Source organism: Vipera berus (genome assembly GCF_964194415.1).
Source record: "Vipera berus genome assembly, chromosome: 1".
NCBI lineage: Eukaryota > Metazoa > Chordata > Lepidosauria > Squamata > Viperidae > Vipera > Vipera berus.
In genome coordinates this window covers 362,577,237-362,601,452 of record NC_138202.1, presented here as the reverse complement: position 1 = coordinate 362,601,452, position 24,216 = coordinate 362,577,237, and the positions used below count along the sequence as shown (strand labels likewise).

The 24,216-nt window shown below is 58.8% G+C and overlaps 1 protein-coding gene across 4 annotated transcripts in view; it reads left to right on the top strand.

The window, feature by feature from the left end:
• RPA1 (replication protein A1) overlaps window positions 1-24,216 on the top strand; it is a 28,330-nt gene extending 4,114 nt beyond the window's left edge. For 2 of the 4 annotated variants that reach the window (XM_081325112.1, XM_081325113.1), the window contains 13 exons: window positions 1,894-1,982; window positions 11,516-11,614; window positions 12,984-13,107; window positions 13,842-13,944; window positions 15,550-15,618; window positions 15,828-16,020; window positions 16,620-16,759; window positions 17,012-17,160; window positions 19,110-19,242; window positions 19,844-20,020; window positions 22,272-22,379; window positions 23,172-23,258; window positions 23,587-24,216. In XM_081325112.1, the coding sequence (XP_081181238.1) occupies window positions 1,894-1,982; window positions 11,516-11,614; window positions 12,984-13,107; window positions 13,842-13,944; window positions 15,550-15,618; window positions 15,828-16,020; window positions 16,620-16,759; window positions 17,012-17,160; window positions 19,110-19,242; window positions 19,844-20,020; window positions 22,272-22,379; window positions 23,172-23,258; window positions 23,587-23,697 (1,582 nt within the window). In that variant the 3' untranslated portion in view covers window positions 23,698-24,216. Of the gene's footprint in view, window positions 1-1,893; window positions 1,983-11,515; window positions 11,615-12,983; window positions 13,108-13,841; window positions 13,945-15,549; window positions 15,619-15,827; window positions 16,021-16,619; window positions 16,760-17,011; window positions 17,161-19,109; window positions 19,243-19,843; window positions 20,021-21,930; window positions 21,972-22,271; window positions 22,380-23,171; window positions 23,259-23,586 lie in introns of those variants that run through there. The other 2 variants (XR_014026104.1, XM_081325114.1) reach the window with 2 other exon arrangements.

The following is a 24,216-nucleotide window of genomic DNA, read 5'->3' as shown; positions in this document are numbered from 1 at the left end:
GTGGGTGGAGACTGGCCTCTGCGCTTGGGGGGCAGCAAAGGGACCCCAAGATCATTGCAGACAGCTCCCTTACAGCGGCGGGAGGGGGCATCCAACCACACGAGGAAGGCACGCAGAGGAAGGGAAGATTTTCCCATTTCCACCCTCATGCCAAATGCAGGGCCACTGAGGGGCCCCTTCCGCACCCAGCGCATAGCTAACCGGGGGGGGGGACCATTGTTGGCAAGATGGAAAGGGGAGCTAGGTAGGTTCTCAGTTGGGGGGTGGGGTCCGTGGCCCTTGGTGTGCCTGAGAATGTGCGCATGGGCTGTTCTTGCCCTCCGGTCCAGGGCTGAGGGTCTCCCCCTTGGCCACCTTGGGGCTTGGGCAGCCGAGTCAGGCAGGCTGAGGCAAGACCATCACCTGGGCATCACTAACTGCCAGAGAGCTAACCCCTGCAGGTGGCCGGTCACCGGTCATGTGTTCATCGCATAAAACCGGAGCTCGGGGCAGTTTTGTGCAGACGTGGTCACCGCCTGTCGCCCTGTGGAATAGCCAAACAAGCACAGGCAGCTCGTAAACGCAGCGGCTTCCTAGAGCTTGGGCGATTTAGTCACATGCGAGGGATGGAAATGAAGCAGATGAGACTTCCTGCTTGGCATCTCCTGCCACCGTGCAGCGCGAGAGGGGCTTTTGAGGAGGGGAAGGCAGTTGCCTGCGCGTGGATGGCAGGAGGAGGGGGACAGGGTCATTTTCAAGTAGGGGCCTCGGATATGGATCGGGGTGGGGGGGAAGGACTTGTGAGAAGAGAGCCCCCCTTCTGACTGCAGAGGTTGCATTTAGGGGCTGTCGGAAATGGCCTGCTCTGAGGGGTTGCGGTTGAGATGGCTCAGAAGAGCATCAAGGCGTCGTAACAGGCGGTCCTCCATTTACAACCACTCAAAGTTACAACAACACTGAAAAAGTGGCCATTGCATCATCTCCACAGTCATGTAATCAAAAATCAGAGGCTTGGCAACTGGCGTGTGCTTATGACAGTTTGCTGTGTCATGTGATCCCCTCTTGGGACCTTCTGACAGGCAAAGTCAATGGGAAAGCCGGATTCACTTAACAGCTATGTTACTCATTAATCGACTGCAATGATTTGCTTAACAACTGTGGTAAGAAAGGTCGTAAAGTAGGGCAAAATGCACCTTAACTGCTGCCTCGCTTAGCAACGGAAACTTTGGTCCCCATGGGGGCCACAGGCCGAGGGGTCCCTGCAGCCTGGGGGCTTGCTCCTGTCCCGCTGCCCTCCGAGAGGGACTCCCCAAGGAGCCTCGCCAGCCAGGTGCTCATGGCAGCCCGTGTGGCCGGGAGAGGCCCCGGCTTCCGTCTCGGCCCTGCCTGGCCTCCGTAGCCCACCTGCCTGCTGGCCTGCCGGGATGCGTCTGGCAGCCCTCCTGGCCACGGGGGCCTTTGGGGCAGCTTGAACGTTCCGAGGTCGGCACCGCCGGCCTTGTCTGGCACCTGTCCCTCCACCGGGAGTTCGGCCTGCTTGGCCCTTTGGCTTGGGCTGCCTCTGGGTGGAGCAGCGGTCCGGATGCTGGCAAAAGCTACCTTCAGGCTCCAGCGAGATCTCTCGGTTTGAGCTCCCGGCCTCCTTTTTAGCTGCCAGCTTAAGAAGCGGGTTCGTTTTTACTAATAAAAGAAGCAAACAAGCCACGATCCCCTGTTTGGAGAACAGGCCAAGAAAACTATTTCCGGCTGATGGGGAGGATCCACGGGGATGGTGGGTGACGCTTCTCCTGCTCGGCCAGTCTGAGCTGTGCAGTGGGCTAGAGGAGCCCCCGCCCTTCGCTCAGGGCCCCGCTGGGCCGGGGTCTTCGGCAAATCCAGCAGGCCTCTGGAGCCCACCCGTGTTTGTCTTTGTAGGCGAGTGGTGGTCTTGATGGAAATGGAGGTTCTGCAGCCGGGTCACGCCGTCCCCACCAAGATTGGAAATCCAGTCCCGTATGTTGAAGGTAAACCACCTTTCCTAGCTGAGTCCTGCCTTTTGCCCAGGTTCTGGTCTTTGAACCTGGCTTAATCATGGCCGCTTTCCTGTCGTCTGTTGATGCCCCTTGGTGAACCTCATTGGAATGTATGGGGGGGGGAATTGGCGTGGAATCACAAAGCCCAGCAGGATGGCATTCACTGGCTTGGAACAGCAGGGAACAGGCCCATTTTCAGAGCTCTGTGACCGACAACGATTGGTGGCTGAACCACAGGAGAGCCACGGAGATCTGAGGATCTGGGCTCTCTGCCGAGGGAGGGGCACCCACGGGGGCCCCAGCTCAGCCCTTCCCTGAGGTTGCCCCCCCCCAAGAGCTGCTCCTGGCATTTCCCAGGAGCTGCGAAGGGCATTTGGGAAGCCGTGGAGCTCCTGAGCTGGGGTGCGTGGAGTTGGGCCTGGCTTCTTTTAAGCCCCCCCCCCCGCCAGCTGTTTCCATAAACGGAGTGGCCTAGAAGAGGGAAGGTTGGGGTCCCGTATGAAGGCTAGTCCATGGACTCCCAGGGCTGAGCGGCCCCCATTGCCCCACAGTGCTTTCTTCCGCTCTGCCCTTGGCCTGTCCAGACTTTGGGTCCAACCTTGGATTCTCTCGCCCAGCCCCGTTGCAGGAAAGGGGCAGACAAAGGAGCCGAGGAGGGGCCGGGCTTTTTGTCCAGGGGGGGTCGACGCAGGTCAACCCTGAGCTGAAGCCCTTCCGGAATCGCTGACAACCCCCTGACCCCGGTTGCTGCCTTGGCCCTGGAGGTGCGACTCCCCACCTACCCCTCCTCTAAATCCAGAGGGAGGGAAGAGGTTTGTGAGCGAGCCAGCGGGAAACCTGCTTGCCGACTGTCTCCGAAGCTGGGACCACTCAGCCGAGCCAGGACTGTTGAGCCGAGGCCCCCCTTGTGAGATGGTCTCACGAGGTCGATGGATCGTTAAGGTGCTTCCAAGTGAAAAGCAGAACGCAGAGATGCAATCATATGATCTTTATTTTGTGAGATGATCTCATGAGGTCGATGGATCGTTAAGGTGCTTCCAAGTAAAAGGCATCACGCAGAGTTGCAATCATATTAGCTTTATTCAATGATAGATTAAAGAGAAAAAAATACTTGGCATGAAGGCATTCATGCCTGCATGTGAGAGAGAAACAAAAGAAAAGAAAGCAAGCTAGCGTAGCATAACTGGAACAGAAGAACTAGAAGCTAGGAGTAGAATCTTAAGACAAAGAGCAGCCCCTCGTGCAGAGGTATTTATGGGGGGTCTTGGTCCCTCCCTGATCATAAAACTCTCTCGCCAATGGGGCTGTCGGGGTCTGAGACCCTTGGCTCATCAGTGGAAGCAAAGAAGCCTCTTTGCTCCCATCTGATGACCTTTTTGGGGAACTGCCATGGCTGGCACAAAACATCTAACAATTCCCCTTCTTGCCAGCCAATGACAGGGACCAGTGAATGTGTGTGAGGGGCGAGCAGGTGTCATAGACATGTATAAAAACATTCAGAAGGCCAAACACAAACGCTTACACAGAAGGTTGTGCCGGTCAATGGGAACAGGTTTGGTGAACAGATCAGCTATCTGGTCAGTTGTGTTACAGTGCTCAACATGAATGAAACCCTTTTTGGTAAGCTGCTTGACATTTTTATAGCGTATGTCTATGTGGCGAGACCTAGACCCTACTGCATAAGCGCCCGGGATTGCAATTGCGGCTGTGTTGTCCTCTAGAATTTGGATGGGCAGAGGAGGAGATGCCCAGATGCTTGTTATCAGCTCATTGAACCAAGTCAAATCATTGGCCGTGTCTGACAGGCTGGCATATTCAGCCTCGGCCGTGGAGGAAGAAATAAATTTTTGCTGCCTAACATGCCAATGTATTGGACAGCCATTTAGCAATATGAGGAAACCAGAGGTGCTCCGTCTACTTTTGGTGTCGCCAGCCCAGTCTGCGTCTGAGTAAGCGGAGAGCTGGGCCGTCTTCCCCTTCTCTGGTTCTAGCATTAGGAGAGCATCAGCTGTGCCCTTAAGGTATCTAAGTACCCTTTTAACAGCAGTCCAGTGGAATTCCTTTGGGTGTTCCACGTGCCTGGACAATAGATTCACAGCTAAAGCTATGTCAGGTCTGCTCCAATTGCTGATGTATAGCAAGGAGCCAATCACAGATCTGTAAAGCGTGTTATCTGTGAACTCAGGACCGTCCTTATGAGTGTGGTTGTAAAAGTCGCTTTGCATTGGGCTATGCGTAGGATTAGATTCTGTCATTTTGCATTTAGCCAATAACTCCTCTATCTTTTTTTTTGAGATAGAGTGAACCCCCCCTTAGTGGCCAAAATATGCACACCCAAGTACTTGTCAACCCGCCCTAAAGACTTTAGAGTAAACTTTTCTTCCAGGGCCTTGGCAAATTCATCACACCCTTCCTTGTCAGGCCCTACATATAATAGGTCGTCCACATAAACTAACACCCCTTCTGTGGTACCCTTGGAGTTGCGTGTGAAGACACATTCATCTGCATGGGATGCAGTGAAACCAACTCGTTCTAAACTTTTTCTAAGACAGTCATACCATAATTTCCCTGACTGCTTGAGGCCATATTGAGACCCAGATTGTTGGGGGCAATTAAGCTGACTTTGTAATAATGCCGCTTGGGGTGTGTGTGAAAGCCCTAATAAGCAGGCATATACACAGAATGAAGGCTACTGCTAAGCTTGTAAGCCGCCCTGAGTCTTCGGAGAAGGGCGGGATATAAATGGAATTAAAATAAAAATAAATAAATAAATAAATAACCCTTTGTGGAGCAACCATGTATTTCCCCCTTCTTGCTGGTAGCCAGGAGGAGCCCTCACGTAGATCTGCCGGTCCAAGTTGGCGTGGAGGTAAGCCGTCTGGATGTCGAATTGGAAGACTTCTTCTCCCAGAGCGGCTGCAGTCACGAGGGCGGCCTTGACGCTCTCTGCCCGGACGGTTGGAGAGTACGTCTCGGTGTAGTCCTCCATATAGCGCTGAGCGAAGCCCTGGGCTACCAAACGGGCCTTATATAGGTAGAGGCCATTGGCAAGTGGTTTGGCTTTGTAAACCCACCTTGTGCCAATGACTTTTCTCTCTTTTGGTGGTTGCTGGGGGGTGAAGACTTTGAGTTTCTTTAAGCTCTGCATCTCCTCCATCGCGAGCTGCCATTTCTCCTGCTCTTCGATGGGCAGCTCCTGGATGTCAGAGAAGGATTTTGGGGTGACCACAACGCTGTTGACAGACGCGATGTGGCCAATGTCAATTCTCTTTGGCGGGATCCCTTTGTTGGACCGCTTTGACCTTCTTACCTTCTGCCACTTACCGCCCTTTTCTTCCGTGGGTCTCTGAGGTGTCGCTGGGGGTGAAGACGGCGTGTCTTCCTCCATGGGACTGGACGCATCTTCGTCTTATACCTCACTTTCGTCGGTGGCAGGGTATGTGGTCGTCTCAGGTGATGTCGTGGTCGGTGTGTCCTTGCTGGGTCGGTTGGCATATGGGCTCAGATCATTCGAGTGGATCTGGGTCCAATTGGAGTCCTCTTCGAAAGAGGCAGATTGGGAAGTCACAGGCCTGCCCCCTTCTCCCAGGAATCGATAGGCCTTGGAGCCAGGAGCATAGCCCAAGAACCTTAGTCTCTGGGAGACAGATCTCCCCTTCTTCCGCAGCTGCTTGGGGATGTGCACCCATGCATATGAACCAAACACACGCAAATGTGCCAGATTTGGTTTCCTACCGTGAACCAGGAAATATGGGGTCTGGTTCACAACACTGCTCCAGGTGCGGTTTAAGGTGTAATTGGCGTAGTGGACTGCCTCCCCCCAGTATGATTCTGCGACTCCAGCGTCTGCAATCAGACTACGCATCATGGTTTGCAGAATTCCATTTCTTTTCTCAGCTACACCATTTTGCGAGGGGGTGAATGGTGCAGTAAGAAAATGGCGGATGCCCTTACGCCTTACCCAGTCCTGGAACTTTCGGGACATGAACTCAGCCCCGCGATCGCTCTGCAATTGTGCGATCTTGGTCTTATACTGGGTCTCTATAAAGTTGTACAGTGACTTTATGGCGTCAAAAGCTTCGGATTTTTCTGTGAGGGTATACACGTGGCCGTATCGTGAAAAATCATCAACGGCAGTGAGAAAATACTTTTTCTTTCCTAGGGATGGTGTAAAAGGCCCAACCAGATCAACATGTACTAGTTGGTACGGGTACTGGGCCTTGCGCAGTGACATTTTAGAAATGGGAGCAGCCTTCCTCTTTGTCTTCTTACAAATGGCACAGTCCAGGAACACGTCACAATCCTTGAGCTGGACTCCCTCAGCAAATTCCCCCACCTTTTTAACTACAGGGAAGCTCGCATGAACTAATCTTCTGTGTAATAGGTGGGCACACTTATCGTGGAGCGGCTTCCCCACTGACACCCTCTTGGCTCTAGTTGCTTTGAGTAGTGCTGTAGGTGCCTGCTGAGATTCAGGTTCCTTGCCCACACTGCCTTTGGAAAGCCTTGGGGCAGGCTGTGGGGGCTTGGGTGCAACTGTTTCAGCCTTGCGCTCTTTAAACACCCTTGGGGCTTGCTGTGAGGCCCCTTCTGAGGTGGGTGGGCTCTCAGGAGAAAAATATGGTAAGCCATTTATGATGGCAATATTTCCAATGACCCTCTGGTTCCGGGTGACATGACCTCCCCCCTTTCGAAATAAAACTTCCACCTTGTCATCGTCACACAATTTGATAATGCTTAATAGGTTGTTGGCAATGGAGGGAGCGTGCAATACCCCTTCAACTTTTCCTAGCCCGGGTACAGAAACAGTGCCCTCCCCAACAACCAAAGCCTTATCCCCATTTGCCACCTTGACAGATGAGTTAATTTTCTTTAACCTTTTAAACCCTTGACTCATATTGGTAATGTGAGATGAAGCTCCAGAGTCCAGTAACCATAAGTCAGTGGGGCTATCAGCCTTTGTTATGGGGGTGAGGGAACAAGTATGCAGAAAATTGCCCTTGGCACTACCTTTGCCCCCGCCACGCCCCCTTCCTTGCCCCTTCCTTGATTGGGACCGCGCTTGGGGCCTTGTTGGTGATGGGGGCAGTCTTTCTTGAGGTGCCCCTCAGAGTCACAGATGAAACACTTAAGTAGAGCATTAACCTGCTCTGAGTTGTGGTGCCCCCTTCTGTCTTGCTGAGTGGTGACTCTGGCGTATTCTCCTGCATCTCTTCTCCTATCTTCTTCGATGAGTCTCCCTGTGAGGTAGGACAGAGTCATGGCTTCTTTCGTTGTCCCCTCCAGTGAAACAATGAAGCTGCTCCAATTTCTGTCCAGGGAAGCCAGAATGACAGCGACCATGTTCGCATCAGTTACAGGGTGGTCTCTGGACACCAGTTCTGCTCTGAGTGCCTTCAATTTTCCAAGATGTTCAGGCATACTGGCTCCAAATCTCAGTCTGGATGAGTAAAACTCAGTTGTAAGTCTGGTGATCGAACCGATGCTGTCGCTGTTGAATAAATTGTATAATAACCGCCAAACTTCACCAGCTGTGAGTCCATCTGGAATGCTGGAGAACAAGTTGGCATCCAGTGAGCTCAGCAGAGTGGTGTATGCTTGTCTATGACGCCACTCTTCTCGGCGTCCCCAGGGGAGAGGTGGGGAGTTCAGAACCATCTCTAGAGTCCCATCCTTTAATAGACATACCTGCACATCTCTATTCCAACTGTTGTAATTCTCCCCCCCAAGTTGCAGTTTTTTAAAATCGTTCGGGAGGTTAGAGGCAGGTGAAAAAGAATTCTTGTCAGTCCCACTTGCAATCCTCGCCCTCACCGGAGGGCGAGGATTGGAAGATGGAGGCTGGATGGCACATGGATTGCCCGGATTGCCTGAATTGCCCTGAGAAGCCCATCGCTGGTCCTGAAGAACCTGGGGGCTGCTGAAGATGGATCTGGAGGGGGGGCTCTTCCGGAGCCCCCCCTGAAGACCATCTGGCAAGCAGAGCGACTGGGCAGCGGCAAAAAGTAGGCTGGGGGCCCCAGGGGTTCACTAGGGGCCCTCTGGGGTTGCAGGACGTAGTTGGGAGGCTCCAGGCTGGACCCCTCCCGGCAGTTAGGCCCCGGGGAGAGGACAGGAGGCCTTGGGTGGTAAGGGAGGCTGGCTACCCCCGATGTTGAGGCTGTAGTCGTTTTAGCCTCCGAGCTGCAACCAGTGTCTGGATAGTTGCTCCAATCTCTGCTGCAGTAGGCGCGGCTGGGCAGGCTTCATTGTCATCATAGGCCCTAAGGCTTTCTGGTGGGGAGGACCAGGGGGTTTCCATGCTGCTTTGGCTGGATGCTACAGATTGCTGGGCCTCCAGGCTTGGTTGAGGCCTATCTTTATTAGACCATGTGGGTGTACTGGGGGCCGCCATCTTGTTTCTGGTATCAGGCCATGTGGGTGCCCTGGGGGCCGCCATCTTGCTTCCGGTTGCCCCAGGAAGCTGTAGGTTACAGTTTGGCGGGAAATTTCGCGCCAAAAGCTCTGGGGTCCCGGGGTCACTCAGGGTGGCGGGTGCCATATTGGGGGGGCTCGTGGGCGCTGGGGAAGAACTCACCAGGTGTCCAGAGGCTTCCTGCGCTGGGATCCCCCATGGAGAGGCTTGTGGCGCCCTTTGTGTTGCAAGGAACTTTAGAAGCAGCTCTTCGCATTCCTGTTCAGTCATCTGGCTCACGCGGCATTTGGCTTGGGCCAGGCCCGTTTCTGCTGCATCTGGGCAGTCTTGGGCGGACTGCAAGCCTTCCATGCTTCCCTCTGTGGCATGCAGAGGGGTCCCTGTCGCTCCGCTGGATCCTCTGGGAGAATGGAGGTCATCTGTGCTCTCACCTGGAGCGGAGTTTGCATCAGGGGCTGGATGCAGGGCTGCTGATCTTGATTGAAGACTCCTGGTCACAATCGGAGATCTCCTGCCATCCATTTTAAATGGGTTTGTGCTGGAACTTCCAGACATCTTGTAGTAGCCGCTGGCTTGGAAGCGTTGCCTTAAACCATCCTCTTGCTTCCAACTTGTGAGATGGTCTCACGAGGTCGATGGATCGTTAAGGTGCTTCCAAGTGAAAAGCAGAACGCAGAGATGCAATCATATTATCTTTATTTATCGATAGATTAGAGAGAAAGAATTACTTGGCATGGAGGCATCCATGCCTGCATGTGAGAGAGAACAAAAGAACAGAGAGCAAGCTAGCATAGCATAACTGGAACAGAACAAGAACTAGAAGCAGAACGAAGAGCAGCCCCTTGAGCAGAGGTATTTATGGGGGGTCTCAGCCCCTCCCTGACCATAAAACTCTCTCGCCAATGGGGCTGTCGGGGTCTGAGACCCTTGGCTCATCAGTGGAAGCAAAGAAGCCTCTTTGCTCCCATCTGATGACCTTTTTGGGGAACTGCCATGGCTGGCACAAAACATCTAACACCCCTCCTCACCCCGGAGGCCCTCAGGGGCTCCCACCGGAAGTGGAGCTGCCTTGTGAACCAGGCGGAGCCCCTTCCTCCCGCCTGGAGCCCCCGCAAGCAGCTCTCCAGGCCCCTTGCTCTGATTTACGGAGGAGGAGGGAGCCCAACAGCAGCTCAGTGGCCTCTGTGGCTCTAAGGAATTAATTCTCCTTTTTCTGAAAGGCGCTTTCTTCCTCCTCCTCCGGGTTAACTAGTCTTGTTCTTAAATGGCAGATATCAAGGCACCGGCTTCAAATGCCTCTCCTTGATTATACGTTACCCACTGATGGAGCTGATCCGCTTTGATCCGTCAAATGCTCAGAAGGCGCCACCTCCCATTTGCATTTCAGAAAAGGGGTCCGGCGGGGGGAGTCGCCCCCCCTCCACTCTTCTCTCAGCAGGGCCTGGAGCTGTTTATGCCGATCTCCCTGGGAATGGGGCTGGGGAGCCCTCATGAATAAGCTGCCGCCTCATAAACAGCCAGGGGCAGGGGGGGGTTGTCCAAGAGAGGTTTACCTGTGGGGCACCTGGGAGAGGCTTTCCACTGGGGGGGGCAGAGGGAGGGACGGGGGACTCTCGCTCCCCGCTCGCCTCTCAGACCGAGCGCCACTGAAATAGAAATAGCTCTTACATCATCTCACACATTTAGCGTTGCACTTTGTCCTGTCTGAGTGGTAATTAATTTGTGTGCTTCGTGTTCTTATTAGGTGTTATGTCTGCAAGGGCGGTAGGTAAATTCAGAAAACAATAAATGACAGTGGGGGCCACAAGACAACAACTCTGGCAGGGGCCAAACACAATCCTGGGCGTTAAGAGGACTGCAGACTGGCTCTTCCTGATTCTCCTGGGGGTGGGGAAGCAATGACCTGGGGGGGGGAGGTCTGGGTTGCCTGCAAGGCTTGGCGGTCCTGGGTGCTCCTTTGTGCCACTCAGGGGCCCCAAGGAGCATCGGGGGGGCACCTGCCTTGCTCTCCAGTAAAGAGGAGGCCTCCATGTCAACCAGCCTACTTTCCATTACCAGTTTGGGGGGGGGGGGAGAGAGGCAGGCCGTGCGACAGGAGAGAAAAGCCCAACGTACGTTGCAGCAGCTGCCTAAGGATCTGGAGGCCGGTGTGCTCAGGAGGGGCAGGAGGGCTGGGCTGTTGAGTCAGGGGCCTGGGCTGTCCATACCCGGGCAGCCCATCCTTTCTGGCCATCGTGGCTTCGGCTGGGGAAGCGGAGTAAGAGCTTCTGTTTTTCCGGCCGGCTTCTCCTCCAGGCAGCAGAGAGCCCCCCAAAGAGGCAGCTGCATCAGCCCCCAGACCAGTCTGCACCCTCCTGCTTTTCTAGGGACGGCCGGGGGGGGGGTGTAAATTGCAATGCTTCAGAGGAGCCTCTCTCGCTGAATAGGTGATAATTTTTTTAAAAAAAGTGTAGCATTCCACCACCAGCTTTGTGGTGGAGAACTTCATTCTGCTTCCCGTCTCCGGAATCCCTGTCTTGGGGCTCGTTTCCCTTCCGGCTGCCTGCCCCAAACGGGTGCTTCCTCTCCCCTTGCAGCCCCTGGGCACACAAACCGTCCCCTCCGTTCACTGCCCGTTGGCAAAAGGAGCCGCGGGGGGGGGGGCTTCTGGGTTCGCCTGTCCTGGGGCTTCCGGCGGGGTTTCTGTCCTACGGCAGCTTTAAAGGTCCCAGGAGGGGAGGCAGGGCTGCTTTCATTGGTCTCTGCTCACATCCGATTTTCTGCCCCGTGGGCCCCAAAGGCTGCCCTGGGTGCCAGGTGGCCGATTTCCTGCCCTCTCGGACGCGAGAGGCTGCGGTTCCAGGCACAGTGGAATGTCCTGGCTGGGGGCCACGGATTTCCTGCTCCCTGGGATGTTGTCTCCTCCTCCCCTCCTCCTTCCAGCCGCGTCAGTGGCCCCTTTAGGCCTTTGCTCTGGCGGTGGCAGAGAGGCAGCGCCCCCTACGTCCCCTTTGCCGGGGGTGGGGGGAGGTGGATTCAGATCCAGAAGGGCCTCTGCTTGCCTTTTGCGCGTTGCAGGGAGAGCGCCGGGCCACTCACACCCCGTAAATGTCTCCTCTTCCCCAAACAGGAGCTGGCCAAGCAGGGCGGCAACCCACGGCCCCCAGCCCGGCACCCGGCCCTTTCCAGAGCAAGCCAGCGGGGCTCCAGAGCGGGGCTCCAGATGCAGGTAAGGGGAGGGGGCTCTGGTGACGTCAGTTGCTCCTCCTTCAGCTCTGCTTCCGTTAAAACCCCAATCTGGAAGCGCTGCCCGAGGGCCCAGCTCCAGCCTGGCTTCTCAGACGGGAGAGGCCTTCTGGGCAGTGACCCCGTCAGAAGCCCCCCCCCCGGGTGGCCGTGGCTGCTGCCAGAGAGCTGTGTGCAGAGGGAGCAGCATCTGGCCCTGCAGATGGCAGGGGGCCGCCAAGGGAACGGGGCACTGTCCCAAAGCCAGTTCCCCGTGCCCCCCCCAAAAATGAGACATTGCTGTGGCAGGCAGGACCCCTGCCGGAAGGGCTGCCCTCTGGGAAGAAGGAAGCCGCCCTTAGGAAAGAGGCCTCCATTTCTGGGATCTCCAAGGGAAGCCCCCAGGCGAGCCACGGAGCCAGCCAGAGGACTCGGGGGGGGGAGGGGGCACGTGGCGGCCCAGAGCTTTTCCCGCTGCCTTGATTGGCACCTGGCTCCGAGTTTGGGTGGCCTCTGAATGGCCAGGAGCTTTTCCGGGGGGTGGGGTCTTTTGTTGGGCTCCCCCTGTAAGCAAGCAGGGGACGCACAGCTGAAAGGGGAATCTGGCACAGGAACCCAAAGCGAAAAAAGCATTTTTCAGCCTTGTCAGGTCACAGCGGAGCTTAATTAATAATGAGGGATCCCATCATCTCCAGAGCTGGCACATAATTATGGCAGGCGGGGATGTTAATTGCTACTAAAGGAGGCGAACCTGCCCGGTCTTGGCAGAGAACAGACAGCTTCATTCTTTTCATTTGGGGGCGGGGGGGGGGAAATGTGTGTGTGTGTGTTTGTGTGTGCTTCTTTCCAAGTAGCCTGGAAGAGTAAATTAAGGGGGAGGTTTTGTGTCGTTTGTGTAGTGACAGGCTCCAGCAAGGCCGTGTGAGTTTGTGGGAGCAGATCCCCAAAGAGTCCCAGGCAGCTTGCAGGCGAGAGCCCCTCGAGCGGGCACTGTGCCCACACCTGGGCTTTGGGGGGCTCTGCTGCCCCCCAGTAGTTCTCTTTGTGAGCAGTGAAAGGGGGGTGTCTCCCTGGCCGAGGCCAGAGACGGAGGCCTCTTTCCTGAGGACGCCTTCCTTCCCGGCCCCTCACCCTGCTTAGTCGGGGGAGGGCGGTGTTTGCTCTGCCCAGCAAGGGCCGGGGCCTCAGTGGGGCGGGGGGGACATCATTGGTGGCTACGGAATGACTCATCACCCAAGACACATGCCAGTCCTGGCTCTCTGCCCCTTCGCCAGGGGACGGAGCGGTTCTTGGGCAGTCCCAGGGCAGCTGCTTGAGGAGTTGGCATCACCCCAGGTGCCAACGGTGATGTGGGCGACTTTGTTTTACTCCAGGGGCAAAATACCCCGGCCCTTCCAAACTGCTGGGGAACGCAGGGAGCTCCGGCATCCTGAGCACTCCGGGGGGATCTCAGGTCAAGGTGGTGCCCATTGCCAGCTTGAACCCTTACCAGTCCAAGTAAGTGGAAGGCTGCCCTGGCTGCCAGCCGCCTCTTCCTTTACGGGGCTCAGCAGGGACGGTGGGACGATTTCCCGCAACGGGGCAGTGATTAAGTGTAGAGAAGTGGGCTTCAAAGGCCGTTGGTGGGTCGCCGTGGGGCAAAGGGGCTGGCAAGCCAGCAGAGCCGCCTTTGAGTGGTGAGTCTGCCTGGTGCTCTGGGGCTCCCAGCCGGATGTGTCTGCCCGGCTTTCCGAAGGCCTCTCTCGTTCTTGGGGCTCTGCCTTCCTCCCGAGGCCGGGTTGCAGCGGTGGGACCCAGGGGGGGAGGGGGCAGCAGTGAGGAAGGGGAGCCCGTCTCCCTGCCTGGTGGGGCGATGGCAGCACCCATCGTGGCCACTCGGGCCTTCCCTCTGGGGAGCGGAAGGAAGGGGAGGCGGAGCGGGATGGAACGATTCACCAAACGGTAAAGTTACATTAATTTTGACGGAATCGTGGCCGATAATAATAAGTTCAGTCCAGAAATACAAAGGCGACAACAGACAATGATAAAAGCACCCAAATGGAGCGGTTAGCCCAGCGTTGAATGGGGGGAGTCGGCGCAGAGAAGGGCCGGCCAGAGGGTGGGCTGGTCTGGAGTCCCTCTGGGGCCCCACGGGTGCCTTTCCTCGGGGAGGGGGGTCCTGGGGTCCGGCCTTTCTGGAGCCGCAGGCCGGGCCGAGTTCAGCTCCCTCCGTGGCTGCTGTGTCTTTCCAGGTGGACCATTTGTGCCCGGGTGACCCAGAAGGGCCAGATCCGCACCTGGAGCAACTCCCGGGGCGAAGGGAAGCTCTTCTCCATGGAGATGGTGGATGAGAGCGTAAGTGCTGGCCTCGCCCAGGCGGGGGCCGCCCCTGGAAAGGCCCAGGTGGGGGCCGTCTGGGGCCACGAAGAATCGCCGTTCCTTTCGCCTCCGAAAGCCGGGGCTTCTCCCAAGGGGCCCTCAGCAGCCGTGTCGGGGGCCTCAAGGAGGGCTGGTCGCCTGGGCAGAGGCCTTGGGCCAGACCGGCTGCCTGTCTGAGGCATGAGAGGAGGGGTCGGGGGGGGCTTGTGTTGAAATGGCTCCCACCCTGAAATGCCTCCAGCTGATGCAGCTGCCGCCCTGCTTCCCGCTTGCCGGGAGAGAGACTCGGCTTCCTCTGAGCTCCCTTTGCTTGCTCCCGCTGGATCGGGCATTTTCCTATAAATTGAGATTAAATTTTAAGTTGGGTCCTCGAAAGCAGAGTTCCCCGACCTTTCCAGCTTTGGGGGTGGGGGGGAAGAGGGGATGGTTCTGCCCAAGTGGCAGGCAAGCGTGTGTGTGTGTGTGCGCGCGCGTATCTCCATTTAAGGTTAAGGTTTATTAAATTTATATGCCGCCCTTCTCCCTGAGGACTCAGGGCGGCTCACAAAAATAAAAAGTTAAAAGATATAAATACATTTGCAGGAGAGGCGGGCTCGTGCAGGTGGGGATGTGTGCTTCAGTGGCCCAGTTCTAAGGCTCAAGGCCCAGCGGTGGTGGGCAATAGGGGGGCCCTGCTCCACAGGTTTGGGTGAGGGGCATTGGCCAAAGAAAAAAAGTCAAAAGATGGGGAAGAAAGGTTCTTGGGCAATTTCCCCGGGACGGGGAGGCCGGGAGAGCGTCCCTTCGTGAGGAAATGAGGGTGCAATCGGACAGTCTGGGGGGCACCGACTGGGTTGGCCCGCTCAAGGCGTGAAGCAGGTGACAGGAGCCGCGTGGTGCCCGCTCGCTTTCCAGAGAGGACATGCAAAAAGACGCCCAGGCCCGGAAGATGCAGTTCCTTTGCCTGCTCCTCCCGGCAGCCTTTGGACAGCCGTCTCGTTCCTCCCCTTGCATAAGCGTCTTGGCTGCTGGTGCCTGAGCTCCACTTTTAATTGCCCCTTCAGGAAGGGCTTCTCACAACACCGGGGGGGGGGGGTGCTGCTCTTCCCAGGGTGGTGATGTCCCCGATTGCTGGGGCAGGAGGGAGGGAGGCCTGGCCGGCCAGCAGATCCCCCGGGCAGGCTGCACAGGCCTCGGAGGGCCCGGCGAGGTGTCTGTTGCCTCAGCTTGAGGGGACGATCCAGCTAGATCAGGATTTGACAAACCGAGGGAGGAAGATGTTAATTTTGTTCACTTTCTCGTTTGATTTTGAAATCGTTAGCTGGCATTTGGTAACGGCCCACAGCCTCACCGTCAGTGGGTGGCCTGGGCGGCTGACGTCGCATGGCGTAGATTCCATTTTTGTTGTGGGCCGGTTGCTCCGCTACATCTTCCCCCACACGCTTTTCTTCGGAGTTGACCATCCTGGGCACGGTTTCCAAAAGGGTCAAGCGGGACAGGCAGGGCCCACGTGGCGGATGTGGTCCAACCGCTGCCCTGGAGTGGTGCTACGCTCCGGAGGCCCTTTCTGAAGCTGCTGCGTGTTGACTGTTTTCTCCCCAGGGTGAGATCCGAGCAACGGCCTTTAATGACCAAGCGGACAAGTTTTTCCCTCTCCTCGAGCTGAACAAGGTAGGGGGGTGGGGGGGTTGGTGGGTGCTGCAGCCCCGCTCAGCAGTGCAGGGGGCAAAGCGGAAGGCCGGCCGTGAACGACTGTTCTCACTTAGCGACTGTTCCGTTTAGCTGCCCTTCAAGGTTAACAGTCCTGAAACAGTAACTCTTCCTGCCAAGCCCATCTGGGGCCTGCCCGGTTCTCAGCTGTGCCCTCTCTGCCGCCTCAGGTCTACTACTTCTCCAAAGGCAACCTGAAGACGGCCAACAAGCAGTTCTCGTCTGTGAAGAACGACTACGAGATCACCTTCTCTAACGAGACGTCCATCGTTCCCTGCGAGGACGCCCAGCACCTGCCCTCCGTGCAGTTTGACTTCGTGGCCATCGGGGACTTGGAAAACGCAAGCAAGGACTCCCTCGTGGGTCAGTCACCGGCCGGGCTGGGGAGGGCCTCTCGCTGCGGCGGTGGGCACGGTCCCAAGGGCCAGGTAACCCAGAACGGGCCCGTTTCGGCTCTGAGCAGAGCCACCGGCCTCGGCACAGAGGCTCTTGGCCTGCCCGCTCCTCTGGCATCCTGGGCTGAAGAGCACCGCTGGAACCCACTGCGGCGTGAGGGGCCAGGAGCTCGGTGGGCTCCAGCCAGAGACGCTGCCCGGAGCTTCTCTTCAGGGACCAGATGCCCTGGCAAAGCCCAGAGCGGTTGCAGCCCAGGGGCCTCCCAGGGCATTGACACCCCCCCCCGCCCACCTCGTTCTGTCCCCCTCCTTTCGGCTCAGGAGCAGGAGGGGCCTCAGGCACCCTGTGGGGGGGGGTGGAGGTGCCGCTGGCGTCTTCTGGGGCTGCCCCCCCCCCTCAGCCAGGAAGGTCTCTGCTCGCTAGCACGGAGAAAGCTTTGGGAGGGGCCTTGTGGGGAAGGGAGGTTCTCCGTTGGGGGGGGCAGCTGGCGAGGGCAGAGGAGGGGCTTCTCCCTTGGAGGTGGGGGGCAAGGCTCTTTGCCCCTCCAGCCTGGCCTTGCTTCCCAGACGTGATCGGGATCTGCAAGAGCTACGAGGAGCCTCAGAAGATCACCATCAAGTCTTCCAATCGGGAGGTCTTCAAGAGAGAGTTGCACCTGGTGGACATGTCGGGCAAGACAGTGACGGCCACTCTCTGGGGCGCCGACGTAAGTAGCAGTGCTTCCCAACCAGGCCCGGCTCAGCGGTTTCAGTCGCCCCGGGCGTCGCTGGGGCCCGGGGCAGGAAGGCCGAGACCCCCCTGCCTGGAGCACCGAGATCCAGGCTCTCCGAAGGGGGGGGGAGGAGGACGAGCAGTTTGACATCTGCCCCCCTGTTTCTGGCCTCGAGTCCCCCTCCCTCCCCCAAGGCTGCCCTTCCCGCCCTGACCTCGGCATCTCTGCTCCTTCCCGGCTTTGCAGGCGGAGAAGTTCGATGGCTCTCGGCAGCCGGTAGTGGCCATCCGGGGGGCCCGAGTCTCGGACTTTGGGGGGCGGAGTCTCTCCGTGGTTTCCTCCAGCAGCCTCCTGGTGAACCCCGACTGCCCGGAGTCCTTCAAGCTGCGAGGCTGGTAAGTTTGCTCGGCCTTCCCTGTGCCCGGTCACCCTTCCTGGCGGAGAGACTGGCCGGATCCAGCCTGCTCAGAGCCAGTCCAGGAAGAGGCACCGCCAGGAGCACTGCGCCTGTGGCGGGTGAAAGGGCAGAAGCTCGAGAGCCCCTCCGGGCTCCTCTCTCTCTGCTGCTGTCCCCCCCCCAACACTGTCCAGAATCAGGATGGGGCTGTTCCCTTCTCCCACATGCTTCAGCCCCCGGACTCTGGCATGGCTTCTCCGGTCCCTCCCGACTGGCTCTTTTCTCGCCTTCCCCGGGAACAGCTCCTCGGGGCTTCGGTCCGCTGGGGCGGCCGGGTTATGCAGCGCGTGCGAAGAGGCTGCAGGGCGAGTCCAGCCGTTCCGCAGTCGAGAGGCGACCGATGGGATGCCTGATCCTCCGGTGGCCAACTGCCCAGATCAGCTGCTGAGAGCTTGAGGGGGCAACCAGCCCCACCGATTCCAGCCTGGTGCAGAGAGTGGGGGTCAGGTTCCCCTGCGGGGGGAGGCAAAAGGCCAGGGTGGAGAGGGGGCTGCGTTCAGGATGCGAAATGAGCCGGCTGGAGGGTCTTGGGCCAGACGAACTGGCTGTCCCCCTCAGCGCGACTTTTCCTTCCAGTTCGTGGCTTGTGGGGGGAGCTGCTGCCTGACCCCGGAGGGCCCCTGGGGGGCAGCCGCCGTCTGCCTAAGGGTGCGGGGGCCACAGCGGTCCCCGGGAGAAGGGAGCTGCCACTTTGGAGCGCACGTCTTCGTTCTACGACTGGCCACGACCGGTCCCCGTGGCAGCCTGAAAGAGCCCTCGGCCTCCCTCTGCAGCGCCCTTCTTGCGAGGGAGGCCGAGGGGCTCTCAGTCTTGTCAGGAGCCGCTCTCGGCACTGGAGAAGCTTTTGCGCCCTGCTTGTGTTGGGCTCGTTGTTCCCCTGAAGTGCCCCCAGCCGCTCAAGGCCCTGACAGCACCTGCAAGGGAGAGAGGAGGGGGCCGTGGGGGGGACTTGGAGCGTTGCCAGGTAGGCTGGGCCTCCCTGGTTGGCCTGAAGGTCAGGGAAGAAAGGGGGGGGGTCATGGAAGATGAGGGTGGGGCACGTGGGTGGGGAGAGGGGCAGGCGGCCATTCTACCCAGCATGGGAGGGGGCTTCGGTTTCCCCCCAAAGGACCCCCCTTTGCTCTCTTCAGGGGCAGCTGCATGAGCAATCCCCCCCCATCAGGAATTAGGGCTGGCGCAGGCCAGTGAGGGAGAAGGGCCTGGAGGGGGGGGGTGAAGGAAGGAGCTGGATGAAGCAACGGGGGAGGGGCCAGGCCTGCCCTCCAACTGCAGGCAAGCCTCCCTTGGCATGGAGGGGGGCAGCCAGGCTGGCATCTTGGGCTTTGTTCTTCCCACTTGGGTTTGGGGAGGTGTATTAAAGAGGGGGCTGGGAGCAGAGCCCCCCACTGCTCTGCACCAAAGGGACCCATATTTCCATCCAAGGGCTGGTGATGCAGAGGGTTTTGTGCGGTTGGCCCACCAGGGGCTTTTCCAGGGGGCAGCCCCAGTCGCCTTTCCCTTCCCCCCCCCCTTGTTGAGCTGCTGGCCTCTCCCTCACCTGCCAACTCCCCCCCCCCACACACACACATCCCAGGCCTGGGCCAGGCAGGCAAAGGGGAGGGTTGGGCCAGGCCAGTTCTTCCAAGGTTTTCCGGGGGGGGGTCCACCTGCTTCCCCCTCCCCTCGCCGAGCCCACCCCTGCCTTCCCTCCGGGGAGCAGCCGCAGCGCTGGGCCAGGCAGCTCTCGGGTTATAAAACTCCACACTAATTGGAACGGAGCGTCATCAGCTTATCCTGCGAGGCTCTTTGGGTGACTAATCTATGGCAGCTCCTGTAATTATTTCCAGGTCGGCTCATTGATAAAAGTCCCTCGTGTGGCGTCTAAAAATAAAAGCCGTTTTCCTCCAGGTTTGATTCGGAAGGGCAGCACCTGGAGACCGCCTCCATCTCTTCCGGGCGGGGTGGGCTGGCGGCAGGGAGCAGCACCAACTGGAAGACGCTGCAAGAGGCCAAGGTGGAGAACCTGGGCCAAGGAGACAAGGTGAGGAGGAGGGGGGGGCCCTGAGACCACCACCACCACCACCCCCTTCTCCGGTCTAGTTCTTGATCAAATCTGCTTGCGGAGCTTTCAAGATCTTATAATAATCTGGACTTGCAAGCAGCCTTCAACCTAGGGCCACAACGGAGCCAAAATTTCAGTTACATAAGTTTTACCTCATTTATGACTTTTTTGACACGGTTGTTAAGCGAATCCCTGCGGTTGTTAAGTGAATCTGGCTTCCCTCGTGGGCTTTCCCGGGCTGGGAAGGCTGCCCGTGGCCACGGCGGCCCCCTGGGACAATTGCCGAGCCAAGCGTCTGGCTTTCGCTCACGGGACCATGTGTAACAGCCGTAAGGGTGAAAAACAGTCATAAGTCACTGCAGTGCCGTTGTGAGTTTGGTCACTAAGCAGTTATAAGTTGAGGGATGCCTGTGCTTTCTTATTCTTGGTTTTGTGGGGTGGCTGGCAGTGGAGGAGCCCGTGGCGTTCTGGGCAGGGCCGGCCGGAGGGACTGCAGGGCGTCATGGCAGGTGCCGGGTGGGCCCCAACCCCTGGGACACCCCGCCAACCCCTTTCTGCCACCCCCCGGTTCCCTCTGCAGGCAGATTACTTCAGCTGTGTGGGCACGGTGGTGTACCTGCGCAAGGAGAACTGCATGTACCAAGCCTGCCCCTCCCAGGACTGCAACAAGAAGGTGATTGACGAGCACAACGGCCTCTTCCGCTGCGAGAAGTGTGACCGCGAGTTCCCCAACTTCAAGTACCGCATGATCCTGTCGGTAAGTCCGCGGCTCCAGAGGCCTTTCCTGGGGCTCCTTCCCCGCCAGAGGGCAGCCGGGCCCTGGGGGGGGGGAGAAAGGCAGCGATGATCTGGGGTCCAGCAAGGAGTCCCGGGTGGCATCCCCAGTTCAGCCTTGAGGTGCGACACCCCCCCCCCCAGCCCAAGAGAGGCCCTGGGAGGAGCCGGGAGCCTCCTCTGCCCAGCAGAGGCCCTGGGGGCCCCGGGTCTGGCTCAGAGGCTTCCCAGGCACGCCACAGGGCCCTCTTGACCCTCCATCCCAGGCCTTTCACCTGCCCAGGAAGGCCAGAGGCCTGAAGGCAATCCAGGGAAAGGGCAGAGATGCAAAGTTTCCTCACGTAGGAAGCCCCAAATCATATGGGCTGCCTGGCTTTGTAATGGCCCTTGCCAAAGAGGCCTTGGAGTAAGTGGAGCGGGAAGGAACCCAGAGATCATCTATCTCAGCCACGGATTTAGTTTGGGCAGGTGGCCACCAGCTGACGGCATACAGTGAACATCTGCCATGAGCCTCCTGGCTCGTAGCTTCAATCCACGTTTTGGTCTGGCAACTGGGAGCAACTCCGCCCCGTCTTTTGGGGGTTCCCCCCCCCCAAAAGACGCAGAGGCCGCCCGTCCGTTGACTGCCCGCTGACCGAACTTGCAGCATGGCGGGGGCTGCGCCGAAGGCGGTTTTAGGCTTCGTCAGCGGAAGTGGGGTTTCCACAGAGAAGCCCGGTTTACGTTTCCGCCCAGTTCTGGGGACCCCAATTTAAGAAGTTTAAAAGTTGGGAGACGATCAGTGAGAGTGACCAAGGGAAGGCCCAGCCTGGGGAAGAGGCGGCGTGAGGTGGGGGCAGCATTCACGGCCAAACCCAGGGCGGTGGCGCTGGCCGTCCCCAGGGGTTGCGTCAGGAGAGGCAGCCCGCTCCCCCTGGGATGCCCCGGCATAGGTCCCTGAGCCAAAGTGAGCAGAACCGGCCCTCTCGGAGGGTGAGGAGGGGGCGCCTCCGGGAAGCCAGCGGGCCTCCTGCCCTCCAGCCGGGAACGTGCCCTCCCGCCCCTCTGGCACAGCACTTCAGGGCCCCTGCCAGGCGGCAGCCCCCAGCCCCCCTCCACAACGGGCAGGTGGGAAACCTCCAGGCAGCCCCCAGAGCCTGCTGAACCCTCCTTGGTGGGGGGGGTGTTTGCTGGAAAGCAGCCACGGGATGGTGCCTGGGGGGGGAGGTGGTCTCTCTCTCTCTTCTCGGAGCTTTCCGGTGAGACTGACGCCCCCCCGATTGCTGGGCTAGTAACCTCCCCCTTTGCCCCACCTTTCCCCCCCCCCCACTGAGCCCAGTCTTGATGTATTGAAGCTGAGCTCTCCTGGCAGGTGAGGCCTCCTGATCCAGGGAGTGAAGGGTCCCGTGGGGGGGGCTGCCTTCTCCTGCCCCACTTCTGCCCTGGGCCCTGCCTCTCCGCCCGGGCCCCATCTGCCTTGCTCAGCAGCTCCGGCTCAGTTGCCAGCCTCCTTGCGAAGGAGCTCGGCCCAGGTGGGGGTGGCCTTTCTGCCCCCCCCCCCGTGCATGAAGCTGGCTCTTTGGAGACCCCTGTTCCGCCTCTCCTGCCCTCACGCTGCTTCCATGGGGACCCCTGCCTGCACCGCCAGCCAGCGGCCTTTTCCTCCTGCCAAAGGGCCCCCGGAGTAGGTCCCGCGACGTCCCTTTAGGAGGGGGCCGGTGGAGGAGAGGGCTGCTGGCTGCTGGAGGCTCACTTCAGCTAATGGAGGGGGGGGGGAATGAACAGCCTCTTCCGATATAAAAAGGGCTGCAAATAGGCCCCTCCCTTTATTCCTTTATTTATTTATCCCCCTCTCTTTCCTTTCTCTCTCCCCCCCTCTTTCTCTCCCTTGCTCTCTGATCCACCTGAGGGTAGCGCCAGGGGGGAAGAGGGGGGGCCTTGTCCTAGGCCGGAAGGTACAGGAGCTCCTGGGGGCCAGTTTCCCCACGGCCCACTTTTATTTCTCTGCCTGCGGCTAACGAAGCAAAAATGCCCCCTCCGTACTTGGGACCTGCAGGAGAAACAGGGAGGCCCAGAGACGGCTCTACCCACTGAGGCCCATCCCTGCAGGCCCCCTTCTTCCTCTTTGGGGGCCCCACTGGCAGGACCCACCCCTGGCCTCCCAGCACTGCCTTCCCCTCCGGCTCCCTGCCTGGGTCTCCGGAGGAGGGGGGTCTCTGCCTTCGGGGGGCTGCAGTTCTCTTCTTCCTCCCCAGGTGAACATTGCGGACTTCCAGGACAACCAGTGGGTGACCTGCTTCCAGGAGTCTGCCGAGGCCATCCTGGGGCAGAACACGGCTTACCTGGGGGAGCTGAAGGAGAAGGTCAGGAGGCCCTTGGGGGCCGCGCAGAGCCCCTCTCGCCTCCCCAGGCAGGGCAGCGTGTGTGCCTGTGTGCGTACAGGGGTGTGTGTATGTGTGTGTGTTGACCTGCAGCCCTTCATTAGGGAGCCACCATACAGGCCCCATCGCTGCCGGCTCAGTTTCCCTCCTCACCAACCAGAAGCCAGAAGAGATTCGTTCCTGGGCAGCCCCCAACGCCTCCAGAGCGCGCGCGCACACACACACACACACACACACCTGCTTCCCTGGCTGGCTTCCTTCGCGGAATACCTTAACAGGCCCTGAAGGGGCCCCTGGCCGCCTCCCACTGTGCCCCCCCACGTGAAATGCGAGGTTGGGGTCCTGTTCCATGCAGGGCCCACCACAGTTCCACCTTGCGCCCGTTCTCGGGGATTGAGCCCAAGGGTCCACCTCGGGGCCCGCCACGTCCGTTCCCTGCCCAGGCACCCTCGCTGGGGAGGATGAGAAATGGGGTCTCCTTGTGGAGCCTGAGTGGGAATGCAGCCAGCCGCATGAGACCCCCGTTGCTGCCCCTCCCTCAAGACGGCTCCCAGGCGTTGGCTTGGCCCGGGCCTGCTCCTTGCCCTGGCCTTTCTCAGAAGGGGGGGGTCTGCTTCCACCTTGCAGTTGCGGGGGTGTGGGGGACAGCCCTGGCAAAGGGTGGGGCTGCGATGCCCATGAGAGCCGGAGCGCCGGATGGCATCTGTCCTGAGGGCAGGAAAGAGCTCTGGCCGGGTGGAAGGGCTGATGAGGGGGTTGTTTCCCCCCCCCCAGAATGAGCAAGCTTTCGACGAGGTCATCCAGAACGCCAACTTCACCTCCCACGAATTCCGGATCCGAGTCAAGATGGAGACGTTCAATGTAAGAGGACTGGGGCGGGGGGTGTTGCCATATTGGGGGTGCTGGGCTGGAGGAGACCGACTCATACTGCAGCTCTGTCTTGCTTGGAAAGCTCACACACACACACCACAAGGTGGTCTGTCCAGCTCAAGCAGACCAGACTGCAGTCTCTGTCGTGTGGGTCGCAGGCGACGCTCGTGGGCTGCAGGTGCTCCGAGGCCCCACGGGAGAGGTGGGGCAGCTGGCTTTGCGTGCCCACGGCCTCCCGTTTCTCAGCACAACAGACTCCAAAGCCCATGGGGCAGCCGTGCCCAGCCAGGAGACTTGAGTTGCCTTCTCTCTTGGCCAGGATGAGTCTCGCCTGAAGGCCACGGCCATGGAGGTGAAGCCCATCAACCACCAGGAGTACTGCAAGAGGCTGATCCTGAACATCCGCAAGAACGCTGCCCGGCTGGGCTGAGCCCCAGAGAGCAGAGCCCCCCTCTCCCGCCGGCTTGGCCCTCCGGTCCCTCTTCCCCCCCATCACTGCAGCAAAGCCCCCCCCCCCGCTGCCCTGAAGGAGAAGCAGCCCCCAAAGAGCCCAGCTGGGTGGGGCAGCACAGGTGGCCTCTCTTTCCCCCCCACCCCCGTCCCAGGCGGCTGTTGGGGCTGGGCGTGGCAGGGGTGGGATTATTAATCCAAGCGGAATATCCGCCCTCTGCCGTTCCATAGAGGGCCAAGTCAACGTTGCCTCTTCTGAGGGAAGCTGGTAAGGTCTGCTGCTTTGCCCCCCTGGGGAATCTTGGCCACCAAAGAGCAGCGTTTTAGTTTTTCGCCTCAGTTAATACTTTTTTGGGCTGCCGACTGCTGTGTCTTCCTCTTTTTTTTCCTTTTTGGTATTATTATGCAGAGAAGATTTATATTTTTCCTGACAGAAATAAATGACGTGAGTCTGCAGGTGCCCATTTCCTCTTCTTTCTTAATAAAGAGTTTAATTTTT